At 45.3% G+C, this 16,986-nt stretch overlaps 1 protein-coding gene across 3 annotated transcripts in view; it reads right to left on the bottom strand.

Moving 5' to 3' along the window:
* MTUS2 (microtubule associated tumor suppressor candidate 2) overlaps positions 1-16,986 on the bottom strand; it is a 384,721-nt gene that overhangs the window by 38,763 nt on the left and 328,972 nt on the right. For all 3 annotated transcript variants that reach the window (XM_018056605.1, XM_018056606.1, XM_018056607.1), the window contains one exon: positions 13,580-13,646. In XM_018056605.1, coding sequence (XP_017912094.1) covers positions 13,580-13,646 — 67 coding nt within the window. The remainder of the gene's footprint in view (positions 1-13,579; positions 13,647-16,986) is intronic.

Here is a 16,986-nt window from a genome sequence, read left to right as displayed (position 1 = left end):
AGGAGACAGAGAGGCAGAGTTGGTAATCACCTCCACTTTCTAGGCTGACTTCCTCTGCAAATTTTGGTGTCAACGATGGAGCTTAAAATTGTGGTTGAGCCTACTTGTCCCCCATCTCCTCTTCCTTTATTCAAAATACTCTTTAAGTGTTAACAGAAATGACTGCCCAGCTGGACATATTACCCTTCAGTCTCCCTTGCAGCTCTGTGGGGTCACGTGACTATCCTTAAGTCAAGGGATGTGAAGAAGTGACGTGGCAACTTCTATATCGGAGTCTTATGAGGGAGCTGCCTGCCCTCGCTCTGCCTTCTTCCCCCTCCCTCAGGCTGAAACCTGGGGCCTCTTCTAGGCAGACAAGGACACAAGAGAAAAATATCCCCTATCTTATTTATTCCATTGCATCTGGGTGTCTTTCTGTTACAGCAACTTAGCCTGTACTTGAGATAAATTAGGACTATAACAGAAGTGGTGATTCGGTTTTACTTTGAAATAGAGTGTAGGGTAGAGATTCCCCGGGGGCGCTAGTGGTAAAGAACCTGCCTGCCAATGCAGGAGACGCAAGAGCTACGGGTTCAATCCCTGGAGGTGGGATCAGAAAAATCCCCTGGAGGTGGGCATGGCAACCCACTCCACTATTCTGGCTTGAAGAATCCCATGGACAGGGGAGCCTGGTGGGCTGCAGTCCATAGTGTCGCACAGAGTCAGACATGACTAAAAGTGACTTAGCATGCACGTGCATAGAGAGGGTGGGGTAGGTGGAGATAATATGAACTGGCCTCAAAGAGGTGAAATGCCTGTGGCTCACCAAGAGGTGACCTCAGGAGAGAACAGGGCTAGAGACATGGACCTGGGAGGGTGCAGCTTAGGGGGCAGTTGAAGCCATTGGGGTAGATTGAGATCACCAGGGAGACCACGGAGAGTCAGAAGGAAAAGGGGCTTGGAACAGCATCAGGGACAAATATTTTAAGGAGAAAGTCACTAACTTAATTTCATGCTCCAATCATTCGCCCACGCCCTCTTTTCCAACTGATTACAACTCTTTGTATTCTTGGATTATAGCATACTGATCTCAAAATAAAACACCTAGAATACTTTTATGCAGAAAAGACATTCAAATTATCTTAAAAATGACACTGTTAAAATGCTTTATATCTTAGCAATATATTTGCTTTCAACTTTTTGATATTCGTGGCCGTATACTTAGGCTATCCTAAGTCAATACCCAAGTCTTAGAAACCAGCAGACAGACCAGAAACACAATGAAGGTGGGACTATGGCAGCCTTGAGGTGAAGGGGGCGGCTGCCATTCAGTAAAAAGACAAACCGCTCAATAAAAAATCGACAACAGAAAACTCACAGAAGACATCCACAGAGCCAATCAGCACACAGAAGTGCTCAGCTTCCTTAGAGATCAGGGAAACACAAATTAAAACCACAGTGAGATACTCTTCACAAACTAGAACAGCTGAAACAATGATAATAATAACAACAAGAACAATGACATTACTGACAATACCGAAAGCTGGCAAGGTTATGGAGGAAGTGGAATGCTCCAAAATGTTTGAGGGATGGTGTTAAAACGGAAGAGCCATTTCCAGAACTGTTTGGCAGCTTCTCCCAAAGTGAAACTCACATCTATCCTCTGACCCAGTCATTTCTCGTGAAGGGACTGAACTGAGAGAAATGAACACGTATCTGTCCACAGTAACACCTATGCAAGGATATTCACAACAGCCTTATTTATAAAAGCAAAATGTGGACAAAACCCAAGAGTGGATAATTAATATTGGAATATGCACGCCAAAGGAACACGAGTCAATAAAAAGGAACAAACCACTGACAAGCTCGGTAACATGGATGAATCTCTCATATGGGGCAAAAGCACCCAGACATAATAGACTGTCTGCTCCCATTTGTAGGAAATCCAAGACCAGGCAAAACTAATCTACGGGGACAGAAATAAGCACGTGGTAGGGTGGAACTGACTGAAAGAGGCCTGGGGCAAATTTTCAGATGATGTAAATGTCGTATGTCCTGTTTTGGGTAGTAATGATATGAGTGTAGTCATGGACAAAGAACATCAAGCTCAACACTTAAAAACAGAAAACTTTTAAAACAAAATGAATCATCTTGTGTATTTATCCACAGATTTACCATTTTGATAATCTCAACTTTTCCTGTAATTCTAAGTTTCTATCATTCATAAAGAATGTTTTCTTTGGACCTTAAATTCTGATGTTTTTAAAACATTATTTCAGCCCTTCAAACATGTCATTCCACTGTCTTTGTTTCTGATGAGGTTGACTGCCACCCACATCCTTGTCCGCTGTAAGTGATGTGTGTCTTTATCTGGTTGCATTTCATGTTTCCTCTTTATCTTTGGCCTTCAGCAGTGTGACCACGATGTCTTAGGTGTGATTTGTGGATTTGTATTTATCCTGTTTGGGGTTCGTTGCTTCTTGAGCCTGCAGTTTGTTCTTTAACAATCAAATCTGAGACATCTTTGCACATCGTTAAAAATTTATTTTTCCTCTCTTCCTTCTTCTGACAGTCCAATTATGCATCTGTTACATTGCCACAGGTCCCTGACACTCTGTTCATTTTTCTTTTAATCTTTTTTCTCTCTGTTCCTCAGATTGGATAATGTCTATTGATTGTCTTCAACCCACTGACCCTTTTCCCCTGCAGTCTCCAACCCGCTGTAAAGCCCATCCAGTGAATTTTTCATTTCAGAGATTTAACTTTTGGGCTCTAACATTTCCAGTTGGTTCTTTTGTAGTTTTCATTTCTTTGTTGGGCTTCCCCATCTATGTTCCTTGCTTTCTAAAAGTGGTGAACATGTTTGTAACAGTTTTTAAAAATGTCTTGTCTGCCAGTTCCAACATCTGGGTTATTTCAATACCCATGTCTATTGCCTACTTTTCACTTAATTATGGGTTCCACTTTTAGTAGGTCTAATTTTTAAATGGATGGTATCTAGAGGAGGGCTTCCCAGGTGGTGCTAGTGGTAGAGAACCTGCCTGCCAATACAGGAGACATAAGAGACGTGGGTTCGATCCCTGGGGCAGGAAGATTCCCTGGAGGAACGCATAGCAACCCACTCCAGTACTCTTGCCTGGAGAATCCTATGGACAGAGAAGCCTGGAGGGCTACAGTCCATGGGGTTGCAGAGTCTGGCACAGCAAGCAACTTGGCATGCATGCACACATACTGAAAGGAGCGTGTATTACTTGAACAGGCAGGTAAATTACTCTTGACTCCACCAGACTTAGATTTTACCCTTTGTTAGGGTGGGTCCACTCAGTTTTCCTAGAGACCCTCATTCTCAGTCCTGGTCCTCACTCCTAAAGCCTGGCCTTTCTTGGGTCTTGAGTTGAGGTGCTCAGCGAGGTCTCTCCACCCTGGCTCAGCTGCAGTTCAACGTCTCCCTGCACCACACCGTGTCTGGTGCCTCTACTCAGCTCATCCTGCAGCAGCTGCCCTCTGCCAGGCCTCCCCAGGCATTCGATGCCCACACTTCACCTCTGAACACCCAGGAACCACCCCCCCACCATGCAAATTCCCAGGGCCTCCTCTGCCCATCTGACTGCTTTCCAGTGCTCAGTCCCATGACTTCCAGCTGCCTTAACCACCTGGAACTGGTATCTGCTTCTGCAGCGCAGCAAGACAGTCAGTGGTCACTGCTGGACCACCTCTCTGGGCTGTGGTCTGGTCAGTGACCCCAGGCAGGGAGTCTGGGCCAACAGGGGGCTCAGAGTGATGTCCTCATATTTTTTTTTTTTTGTAAGATTTATGTTTTCATTATTTACCTGGCTGCACTGGGTCTTCATAGTGGCAAGTGGGGATTTTTTAGATGTCACAGGCGAACTCTTTGTTGAGGCATGTGGGACCTAGTTCCCTGACCAGGGACTGAACCTGGGCCTGCATTTGGGAACACAGAGTCTTAGCCACAGGCTCACAGGCCTGTGACATCTATTGCTTAGAAACAGGTGCCTCATATACTTGGTGTCTTACAGCTGTGTGCAGCCTACCATAACTAGCTGTGTGAGGTATACTGTAACTAGTCCAATACTACTGTTGCTCAGTTGCGAAGTCATGTCCAACTCTTTTTGACCCCATGGACTACAGCACAGCAGGCCTCCCATTCCCTCACTATCTCCCAGAGTTTGCCCAAGTTCATGTCCGCTGAATCAGTGATCCTATCTAACCATCTCATCCTCTGCCACCCTCTTCTTTTGCCCTCAATCTTTCCCAGCATCAGGGTCTTTTCCAATGAGTCAGTTCTTCACATCAGGTGGCCAAAGTATTGAAGCTTCAGCATCAGTCCTTCCAATGAATATTCAGGGTTGATTTCCTTTAGGAATGACTGGTTTGATCTCCTCGCTGTCCAAGGGGCTCTCAAGTCCTCTCCAGGACTAGTTACTCTACGAAGGTTGGAAGCAGGGCAATGAATGCATAGTTGAAATAAGCTCCCAGGTGGCTGTAACAGGCTTCCATCTCCCTCCGTGGGGACCCCTGGCTAAGAACTGAGGTCCCAGAAAAGAAAGGCATGCAGATGGCTGCCCAAGGCTATCTCAGCGAGATGCCATTATTATTTATAGCATACTATCGAGTCTGGTCCACTAAGACATCTTCTGATGACAATTTCAGCTTTCTAAGTAGATCTGCTTTTAAGAAGAAATATCATTTCTCACTGGAAATTAGTAAGTTTGGATTTCTGTGTTCTATATCCGGCTCTAGTAAACCTAGTTAAAAGCCATTCTTGTTGCACTAACAGTGTCCACGCTTAGCAGCCGGCTTGGTCTCTCCATCTGGAATCATACTCCTGATTAGCTAAATTCTGACCAAATTCTGCATTAACTTTTGCTTTCTTTTCTTTTTTTTTAAAGAAAATAACTATGTTAAGGAGCCCAGAGACCATGATCAGTTTCATTATCACTGAAACCTGCTGCGTCTGTACATGTTTCCTTGCAGTGCAGAATCGGTCAAGTTCCTTGTTCTTCACCAGAATTAACCTCCTGAAGACCCGAAGTTCAGCTGAAAAACTGCAATTCTGATTAAAAAAAAGAGTGATCTGAATATAACAGACGCATATACTGCAACTTATGTATTGTTGTGGTTGTTTAGTCACTAAGTTCTGTCCGACTCTTTTGTGACCCGTGGACTATAGCTCATCATTCTCCTCTGTCCGTGGGATTTCCCAGGCAAGAATACTGGAGTGGGTTCCATTTCCTTCTACAGGGAATCTTTCCAACCCAGGAACTGACCCTGCATCTCTTCCCTTGGCAGGTAGATTCTTTACCACTGAGCTGCCAGGGAAGCCCAACTTACATGATTACTTTGTTCAAATTAATGCCGAACACAGTAAACTGATTGAATCTGGCTTTGGTGGTATCTGTGGATACTTGAATGAGTGAGAATAATTTCATAATGGCATTGGAAAAACTAAGTAGTCAAAAAAATCTCCGAAGGGAGAATCATCTCAGTCTAATAGTCCAAACACTGCTCTCTGCTTTGTCTGCACGTAGTTTAAAGAGTCTCATAGACAAGCTCATGTGCCCTTTTCCTCTGGTTAAGGGATCACCCCAGGAAAACACATCTTTACTATTTTTCTCATTTCCCAAACGAGAGATTAAGTCAAGGACTTCACTAACCCTGTTGCTGTAACTGATCAAGTATAGAAGAACCACTTCTTCACTGACTCCTTGATTTCCTTTAAGCTTCACTGTTTTACCCCAGAAGCCTTTCCTAGACCCCTAACTGGGTTACAAACCATCCTCTGAACTTTCAGACCTCCAGCACCTTACTCAGCACACTGGGTTTTAGTCACCCGCTTATGCATCCATCCCTCCAGTGCACAGATGTCCCCGGAGCTCAGAGACCACATCACACCCATCTTTACTCCTGGCACACTCACAGGTGCATCTCCTGGATTTCAATCAAATTTATAAAATGAAACAATGACATAGTTCACACTTAATGTGCTAACAAGCTCTGGGCTGGGGCTCGAGATACAAAGAAAAATAAAAGGGACCTGGGCTGCCGTCTGTGGGGTCGCCCAGAGTCGGACATGACTGAAGTGACTTAGCAGCAGCAGGTGACTAAGAAATTCACAAAGAGGCGATGATTATATTTGCATAATTTGTATGTGACTGTCTTTCATTTAAAGCATTATGTTTTCTTGCAAAACTGCTCTTTGGCAATTTTCAGGTTAAAGCTATAGAGCATGTCACATCTTTTTCTTGCTTTTTCTTATCTTCCCCAAGACACCAACTGAAATCTTACAATACGAAGGCAGCATGCTCTGGTCATGGTGGGACAAGATAAAGACCCAACTCCATTATCCTTAATAGCTACGTGATTTGGGGTTTGCTTTCATTCTCTAGAGCCATGATTTAGTCACTGTTAAAACGGTGGTTGTATTATCTACCTTACCTTTCTGTCCCCTAGGATTGTTGTCAGGATCAAATGAAATAATACGTGAAAGAGCTTTGTAAATCATACACAGATCTAAACGTTAGATTTATTATGAAGTCAAAATTCTGCAGAAGCAGCTGACTCTAAGTTTCAAGAAACTATTTGTCCTCTGGGTATTTTATGGGCAGCCCTTAGTATCTTGACTTTTATTCAGTCAATTCAGGTTAAGAATTAAAACCACAGATTTCTATAATATTAACATATATCAGAAAGGATTATCTTCATTCACAAAGGAGCAAATGTTTTAGAGGATCACAAAATAGACATCTCCATATAAAATAATCAGATGGTGCTATACAACTAGCAACCTTAAATAATTTTATAAATATCAAAAAATGTGCTGCTGCCAATTGGAATAAATCATTGTCTTTAAGAAAGTAGTTCTGTGGAACTGTAGCTGATGGTGTACTTTCCATGGCAACCAACCCCAGTCTCTGGTACATTTAAGGGAGTTTGTAGTTTTGATATTACTGTGCATGGTTAAGCACCTGTCTGAGACAGAAACTAAAATAACTTTAGGAAATTACATTTACTGGGATAAAAATCTAATTCTGGCAGCTGACATCACTGATTTGAATTTTTCCCAGCTCAGAACATCATTTACTTACAGGAAGGCCAGGTAACTTCTGGACCTCATCATGCTGAGTGGTTATCTTGCAAAGAGAACAGTCTATCTGAAGCTCTATAATCACACTCACATTTCTGACATCAGACTAGATCAAACCTTCTTCTAAATAACACTGCCCACTCTCTGCCATAAAACCTAGAACAGTGATAGTTAAATAGTGAACACTGATATGTATGTGGGTACCCCCCTGACAAAGCTGCTGAGAAAACTGAGTGAGAAGATTCAACCCCCCTGATCAGAGACAATCGTGCATTTGACAGATTTTGTGTTTGTGTTGTCACTGAATCCAACATAAGCTTCTAATTTACTCTGTGGTTTCCTCTTTGACTCGTGCTAGTTGTATGTTGTTTAATAGCCAAGCATTTCCAGCTTTCCAGTTTATTTTCGTGTTACTGATTTACAGTCTAATTCTGTTATAGTCCAAAATGGTCTGTATGATTTCAATTTTTTAATATCTGCTGAGGTCTGTTCTACGGAGAAGGCAATGGTACCCCACTCCAGTACTCCTGCCTGGAAAACCCCATGGATGGAGAAGCCTGGTAGGCTGCAGTCCATGGGGTCGCTGAGGGTCGGACACGACTGAGTGACTTCACTTTGACTTTTCACTTTCGTGCATTGGAAAAGGAAATGGCAACCCACTCCAGTGTTCTTGCCTGGAGAATCCCAAGGACGGGGAAGCCTGGTGGGCTGCCGTCTATGGGGTCGCACAGAGTCGGACACGGCTGAAATGACTTAGCAGAGCTCTGTTCTATGGCTCAGCATATGGCCCACGTCGGTCAACATTCCATGTGTATTTGAGAAGGATGTACATCCTGTTTGTTATCTGGAACCTTCTGTGAATGTCAATTAGGTCAACTAGCTCAACTGGTTGATAACTGCTGCTCAGGTCTTTTAAACTCGAGCTGGTTTTCTGCCTGCTCATCCTCTCAGGACTGGGAGAGGAGTGCTGAAGTCTCCCACAGTAACAGTGGGTCTATTTCTTTCAGTTCCACCGTGTTTTGCTTCATCTGACTTGAAGCTCTATTCTAGGCACGTAGGTATTCAGCACTGCTGTGCTTTTAGGTGAACTGACTCCTTGATCCTTATATAATGGCATCTCCACCTATAGTGACAGTATTGATCTGAAGTTTACTCTGTGTAATAGTAACACTGTTACTGTTGTTTAGTCCATAAATCATGTCCAACTCTTTTGCAACTCCATGGACAGTAGCCCGCCAGGCTCCTCTGTCCATGGGATTCTCCAGGCAAGAATATGGGAGTGGGCTGCCATTCCCTTCTCCAGGGCATCTTCCTGACTCAGGGATCTAAGTCACATCTCTTACCGCGCCTGCATTGCCCGGCAGGTTCTTTACCACTAGCGCCACCTGGGAAGCCTGGTGTTAGCATAGTATATTTCTATCTCTCCTTTTACTTTTAAATATCCACTCCTTTACATTTGAAGTGGATTTCTCTTAGGCAGCCCATAACTCAATCTTGCTTTTTTATCCAATCTGGCAAATTGTCTTGTCATTGGTGTGCTTAGAAGAGATATTCTTATACATAAGAAAATGTGCATTCTTTTTGTGATCCCAAGATTAGTTATTTTTCCTGAGGTACCTTCTTGGGTTTTGCATTTTAACTTAGATTTTTTTAAAGCTGTGAAGGGAAGGAAGACAACAGGATCTAATCTGAAACTTAAGGGAATTAGCATATACTGTGCCCCAATTGCCTGCCAAACATCGCGCTCCGTCCTTTCCTCTCATTCAGCTAGTGTGACAAGCACTAGGGTTCCATCTTACTGACAGAGGAAAGTGAGGCCCACAGCACATTCTCGCCTTCCTCCATAGCAATAAAATAGCTAGGCAAAGTCACCAAAGGCGAGCACAACTCCAAGTCCTTCTTATGACCACGTTTGCCCTGCGACTTAGAGCTGGGCAACGAGATAGAAATTCCTGGAAACTTTTTTCCCACGGAAAGAGCTGACCTACTGTCTCTGCTTCTTTGTTCATTCCCTCTTCCATCCCAACTGGACTAGAGATGTGATGACCAGGTGGCACCTAGTACCGACCACAGCTACCCTGGACCACTAGGAGAAGCACCACTGTCTTGGGAATGGGAGAATGCTGAGCTGTAGGAAGCCTGTCCACCCTCTCTGTGGACTTAGCGGAACAGAATCACACCTACCCCTGGGCGCGCGCATGCATGCTCAGGTGCGTCCAACTCTTTGTGACCCCATAGACACAGCCTACCACGCTCCTCTGCCCATGGGGATTCTCCAGCAAGAATGCTGGAGTGGGCTGCCACGCCCTCCTCCAGGGGATCTTCCCGATGCCGGGATCGAACCAGCACCTCCCGCATGCAGATTCAATAGACTGGCAGGTGGGTTCTTTACCACTGAGCCACCTGGAACTCCTCCAACTTCTCTATAAGGGAGAAATAAACATCTACCTCGAGTAAGCTCCCATTCTTTAGGAGTTTATTTGTTCTTGAACCCAATCCTATCAGCTATAGCTTACTGATGAATTAACATAATTATACTCTACCCTATGTCTGGACAGATTCATACTAGCATCTTTCATCCTTTTGTGTGGAAGTCACCTGATGTGAAAAGCTGACTCATTGGAAAAGACCTTGATGCTGGGAAAGATTGAGGGCAGGAGGAAAAGGGGGCAACAGAGGATGAGATGGTTGGATGGCATCATCAACAATGGACATGAGTCTGAGCAAGTTCTGGGAGTTGGTGAAGGACAGGGAAGCCTGACGTGCTGTAGTTCAAGGGGTCGCAAAGAATCAGACACAACTTAGCGACCGAACAACAACATATAGAACTGGAAGAAAAAGCTATTTTATTTTGTTCACCTGACTTTTTAAATCTATTAAATTAAAAATTACCACCAAATGTGATGGTGGTGCTGGAGATGCTGTGGTAAAATCACATACATTGAGTAGAAGAATTCTAGACTTGGGTTTGAGACTCGACTCTGTACACACTAGCTGTATGCTCTTTTGGAAGTCATTTAATCTTTCTGAGCTTCAATTTCCTATAAGAGACACCAGCACCTACTTCACAGAGCAATCTGAATGAATGAATAAATAAAGCATATCACATGACAGAGCTTGGTAAGTACTAAGCATTTGGTAAATACAAGGGATTATGATCATAAATTGGAAAACACATTTTCTGTATAAACCCTAGGAGGTAAAATCATCTCACAAATACACTTACAGTGGGGTGTGTATATGTAAGCTGCTAGCTATAAACAAGAGCAAATTGAAAATTTCATTCTATTTAGTAACTTAAGAACATAATAAATAACAATTCAGTGCTTACTATCACAAACTTAGATTACCATCATACCTTTGTATCAAAGCTCTTGGAATTCTTTAATATGTTTTTATTTCACGTTACAGAAAACATTCAGTATTGTTTGCTCTGTTTCAATATGCCAACTTGAATCCAAATGTAGCCTTAACCATTTAGCTTCCTGTACAACACTTGAGAAGCTTTATTAATCACTGCTTTCGGTTTTAAAACTACATTTCACATCAACGTTTCTAAAGTTTTCGGGTCAGATGAAAAACGCAAGGTGCGAGCTAAGTCACTTTAGTCTGACTCTTGGTGACCCCATGGACTGTAGCCTGTCAGGCTCCTCTGTCCATGGGATTTCTCAAGCAAGAATATGGGAGTGGGTTGCCATTTCCCTCTCCAGGGGTACCTCCCGATCCAGGGATCAAACCTGAGTCTCCTGCATTGGCAGGTGGATTCTTTACCACTGAGCCACCTGGATAGCCCGCCTGGCACACACTAAGCACCTAATAAATAACTGTTTAATGAATGGATGGACTGAGATGAAAGAGAACTAAGCTCTTCTTCTTGGTCCTTCTTGCAGGCATCCCAGCTTTAGATAAAATCTTTGACCAAGTCTGGATTTACTGATCTCTCAAACGCAGTGACTATAGTCATTAAGGCCTGGACCTCCATCACAATGGGATGACTGTGCCTGCTGCAGAAAGGTGCTCAGAAAACTGCTGAATGCAGGAGGGATTCTCTATGTCTGGGCAGTGCCTTGCCTAGGTGCCTGGGCTAGGTGAGGTAGAATAATATACTGGTCTTTGTCCCCTGGAGTTCCTGAAACCCTTCTGAATTCCTGGGTGACAGGACAGTCTCTCATATTTATAATGAGTCCTTCTGTGACTGAATTTATGCTAAGGAGGTGACTCCCTGAGGCACCTAGAGAGCCTCAGGACAGGCGGGTCACAGGACAGAGCAGGCCATCAGAGGGCTGCAGTTTCCAGGCCCCCTCACCAACCTCCAGGGAGAGGGGGCACTGGAGGATGGGTTATAAAAACTCTTGAACAACGGGATTCAGAGAGCTTCCAGGTCGGTGAACATAGCCAGGTGCCCTCTTCCCTTCAAAGGAACACCGCACAGGTCAAGACACCAGAATTCATGACTTTACAGTTAGCGGCTGGTGCCCCCGCCCCCTTGTCTTTCCCCCACACAAATGCTGCCTCCACAGCGGCTCAGGGACTCACAGCTAAAGCGCCCTCTGGAGCCGAATGTGGGGCTGAATGGCCTTCCTTTCCCCACAGCCCATGGCTTTTTCACTCGGCAGGTGAATTCTGGTGCTCCTCTTGGCACTAATGCAGAAATCAAAGAAGACAAAGCCCCAGCGTGGTCCCTGAGGGGTACCTGCTGCACTCAGAAGCTTCGGGAAAGCACAGAGGGTAAGAGCACTGGGTTTGGTACATTTCACCCGCTGGGTTAGGACGGACACCTGGATCTAACGTCTGCTCAGGGGAGCAGGCATCTCTTCCGAGAGGCACTCACCCCACAGTGGAAGAGTTTGTCCTCCATCTTCAGACTCAAGGTATTACACACCTCAGAGCTATGAGTCACCTTGCAGACTGCCCCGTCATCACTCTCTTCTTTAATCAAATCTCCTTGTGATGAAGGGGAACCCGCGGACACGGACATGAGCCAGCTCACCCTGCCAGGACCTCGGTCATTTCCTCCATAGCTCAGGAACCATCCGAGAGCCCGACCATTGCATGAGAGAGAGACACGCGTGTGTGGACTGGGGCTTCACCGGAGTCCTTCACCAACACTGCCACTTCCGGTCCTGTGCGTCCATCCCTCCGGCAGGGGTGCCAGGTGTGGGCGCCGCACAGGTGAGGCTGGGGAGGGGCCATGACGTGAGGCCTTCCCCACAGGACTGCTCCCCTAGGAGGGGAGAAGAGGCCACGGCCGTCCTGTCTCGATGGCAGAGGAAGTATAAACTCATGGTGAAGGAACAAAACACAAATTTTAAGGTAAAAATAATGGCTCAGATGGTGAAGAATCTGCCTGCAATGTAGGAGACCCGGGATTGATCCCTGGGTGGGGAAGATACCCTGGAGAAGGAATTGGCAACCCACTCCGGGATTCTTGCCTGGAGAATCCCATGGACAGAGGAGCTTGGTGGGCTACAGTCCATGGGGTTGCGAAGAGTCGGACACAACTGAAGCAGCTAACACTTTCACTTCTGAAAAGGAAGGGTGGGCGAAACTGAAAATGATGACCCCATCCACCACGCGTCCTGGGAGCCCGTGTTCTCCAGGGAAGTCTGGCCTCCACACTCGGTGCCTCACGGCTGACCCCAAAACAGGTGCCACCCACCTAGGGTGGGTGGGCCTGTTCAAGGGCCTTGCTGGCGGAGGAGGCCACACCTGCACAGGTGTGCCGCCCCCAGGACCACACTGGACGGAGGAGAGTCGCTGCTCGTAAAGAGAAGAGCATGCCGAGGGGACTAGGTCATGTTCATGTCACCTATGCTGGAGTATAGGATCCCAAGAACAAAATGGGATCAAGTAATCAGAACGTGGCAGATCCTTGGTCTGACCTATGGCCAAGAGTGAAAGTCTATGACGGAAGATATCCCAGGGTCTAGGGGTCATCCCGTCACTGGCAAGGTCTCCTGTGGTTCAGCCAGAATGACACCATCCTATTGGCCAAAGCGGAGGAGTTTCGAGATGAACCCTAGCATTGTTACAGCCATCCAGATTCATATCCCAGAGCACAGAATGCTTCACGGCGGGGTGAACAACGGCAGGAAGCATCTTACCGGGAGCGCTCCAGCTACCCACCAGAGCTGAGCTGCTTCTAGGAGCTGTGCCTTCCCCCAGGCAGAGGGAGGGGTCACACGGGGGGTGCATGTCACCCCACACATGGCAGATGCAGAGATGCGCTGCCATCTGTGAGAAGCGGAGTCAAGCCTGATTAGTTCCACTGTGAACTGTTAGCAAGCTGCCTTTGTGACAACAAAGATGCTGCAGAGAAATCAATGCCCCGCCCCCAAGACTACAAGAACCCACCACTGCTCTGGGGGAGATGCTCCCATCTGTCCAGGCAGGTCTCCTTTGGTTATTACTCGAGACACAACTGCTTTTGTTACACGTTCACATACCAGGAAAAAGACACCCTCTTCCCGTTCCTCACGCCAAGGCCCCACTTACCAACTTCATCCCTGATGTTTGCAAGCTCGATTGACAGCTCTTTCTCTTTCACAAGGGCACTTTCACTCTGAAAAAACAAAATGGACACCGAGATTCCCCTTGTTTGAGGCTGGATAAGGACTTTCACGTGTTTAATTAATGAATCACATTAAGCAAATATTTATAAGTCGAGTCCTTAAGGAGATAATTTTCTCATTAGATAAGCATATACAAAACTTACAAAGCCAAGTATGACTCATTCATTTGTACCACATTCAAATCACAAAGCTTGTCATATAATATTAATAATACCCTATAGTTGCACTTTTCTCTATATTCTGCTCTGTGGGTATGAACCTACAGTAATTCTTTGCATGTCTACACATTAACCTACTGTTATATATTATTTTACATTTTTAATGATTGTCACTATTAACGAGATTTTTGACCATGAAAATGCCAACGCCATAGCTCTCTGACAGACAGATGTTTATTTTACCAAGTCTCCTTAAACTTACCCTTTCATCCATACATGCACGGCCCGCTACCTCATGAACCCTGAACAGAAAACCTATATGAAACATTTCTCTTTGTCATAAGATCAACACCAAAATTAGAGGTCTCCAAGTATTTTGTTCCACTCTGTGCATTGGTAGAAGAAGAGGAAAACTCCCACTCGAAGTATTATTTACTGCAAAGAATGCCATTTACTAAATGACTGCTTACTTGTTTTCAAATCAAATTCCTACTAGGACATAAAACAGAGAAGCAGTTGAAGATATGAGTCAGCATCAAGACTTACATTTGTTATGATTTTATTATTAAAAATAACTAGGAAATAACTCTCTTCCAGTGAGAGATGCCAAAAATACAGGCCTTCAAGGAAAGTTTCTTTCACTCTGTAGAATGCACACCCAAGGCAAACATTTCCCAAGAGGAAATTTTGGCTAAAATGGGTACCAAATATCTAGCACAGATATCATCAAGGCTGCGTGAACACTCTTTCTTTCATAACCTCCTCTGACTTTGATGTCAGCACCTCCAGACAATCTGGGCTGAACGAGAATAGACAGTCGTCACGACTGTGTCCCTGTATCTCCTGCATTTAGACCCTGGTGACATGTGAGCTACTCTGGGCCCATGACAGGGTCTCAGATCGTACAAAGGGCATGTGCTGAGCAATACCAGAATTTCATGCCAAAATAAAACTATTTACATCATAAGCTGAGAGCTATTTTAGTCACGAGCATTAACAGTGATTAAGTCACAGTTCTCTTGAAACTAATGCAGCAATGATATACCCTTTGGGGGACACTGGACCCCATCTCACTCATGAAGCTCCCGCCTCCCACCCCAGCCTGCAGCATCCCTGCCCTCCCGGAATTTGAAGGCAGGAGACCACCTCTGAGAGCGCATATCCTTCCAGTGCCACGCCCACTGCACAGGGTTATCCTGATGGTTAAATAAATTAACACAGGTGAAGCAGTCAGAACAATGCCTGGCACTTACACCCTCTATACAAAGCGTTACTTGTTATTACAGCTCTGCCATTTCCTTTGATTTTATGTGCAACTGGATGACATCCTACAGATAAGAGGTGCTTTTCCATATTGAATATCTGAATGTGTTCAGAATTTGCATTTATCTCTTTTCTCTCTCTTTTTTTTTTAAAGCACCTTCCTGGCTCTGTTGTGATTCTACTCTAAGTTCAAAGACTAGAGAATACAACACAGGGAAAATGTCTAATCAGACTGATCACAGGGACAGGTCCTTGTTCGAACATCAGCAGAATACAGCCAGCTGACTTGTTACTACAAATTAAGAGAGCCTGATATTCCAGAGAGGGTAAACTTCAGTATTTACCCTAAAATAATCTCAAACTACTGAAAAAACTAACTTGTTTCTGCTCCTCCAATATCTCCAAAATCGCTTCAGTCATGTCCAACTCTGTGACCCCATGGACTGTAGCCTGCAGGCTCCTCTGTCCATGGGATTCTCTAGGCAAGAATACTGGAGTGGGTTGCCATTTCCTTCTCCAGGAGAACTTCCCAACTGAGGGATCAAACCTGAATCTTCTATGTCTCCTGCATCAGCAGGCAGGTTCTCTATCACTAGCACCACCTGGGAAAGAGACATTTTGAATTATATCCCTGGTAGCTCAGCTGGTAAAGAATCTGCCTGCAATGTGGGAGACCTGGGTTCTATCCCTGGCTTGGGAAGATCCCCTGAAGAAGGGAACAGCTACCCACTCCAGTATTCTGGCCAGGAGAAGAATTCCACAGACTGTATAGTCCATGGGGTCGCAAAGAGTTGGACACAACTGAGAAACTTTCACTTCACGTCCTCAATTTGAAGCACAGTCAGAGAATTAAAATACTAACCTTATCAGAACAGAAATAGCATCACTCACGATTCACTCTTGAGCTGCTGAGAGCTGCAAAGACTTAGTTGAGGTTGCAAACGGAACAACCAAAACCTAACAAAAAAATCCATAAGCCAACTCTGACTGCTAACCCAAAGCCAAGGTTTCCCTAGCTCCTGCCTCAGCCCTGGGATGAAGCCCTGGGTGGGTGGTACCCGTACGTGGATATCCCGCATCACCAGCCATCACACCCCACTTTCCAGCCATGGAAGCCTCAGGGATATGGAAAAGGAGGGGCTTGAAGGTCCAGGGAGAACAGGCCTCAGGTAGAGACGGTGCTGATGATGTGGGTGAAGACCCTCAGACTGGAGTCACTTGGATGAATGACATTGACATGTGTGGTCAGGCCTGCTCCACCTATCTTTGCTCGAGGAGAAATGCAAATGAGGGAGCGAAAGAGAAGAAGGAAGAGCAGAAAGAGAGGAGGTGGGAAAGGAAAAGAGATGCAGGGCAAACAGGAGGGAAGGCGGTGAGATGAGAGACTTGCACCCTCTCCATTCTGGGAAGCAAAGATGAGGGTGGTCAATGAGGATCCATCCTGCCCTCATGCCCAACCTTCTGCAAAGACAGATGACCAAACCAATGGTCTCAAACTCATCAAACAGCTCATCAAGGAAGTGTCAGCTGCCAAAGAGAAGCAACAAATCTGATGGCTAAAAAGTCAAGGGAAATAACTAAACTCGGGTAAGGTGTGCTGATTGTGTGTCTGCTCATTCGGGTATGACTCTTTGGAACCCATGGACTGTAGCCCGCCAGGCTCCTCTGTCCATGGGATCTCCTAGGCAAGAATACTCGAGTGGGTTGCCATTTCCTTCTCCAGAGGGATCTTCCCAATGCAGGGATGGAACCTGCATCTCCCGCGTCGTCTGCATTGGCAGGCAGATTCTTTACCACTGAGCCACCTGGAAAGCCCATGCTGATTACTACATCAACATTAACACTGACCTTGATCAAACACTGGAGATCAAACCAGTCAATCCTAAAGAAAATCAGTCCTGAATGTTCG

Source organism: Capra hircus, chromosome 12, assembly GCF_001704415.2.
Source record: "Capra hircus breed San Clemente chromosome 12, ASM170441v1, whole genome shotgun sequence".
Classification (NCBI taxonomy): Eukaryota; Metazoa; Chordata; class Mammalia; order Artiodactyla; family Bovidae; genus Capra; species Capra hircus.
The sequence above is the reverse complement of the archived record's forward strand: the minus strand, read 5'-3'. Positions and strand labels throughout refer to the sequence as shown.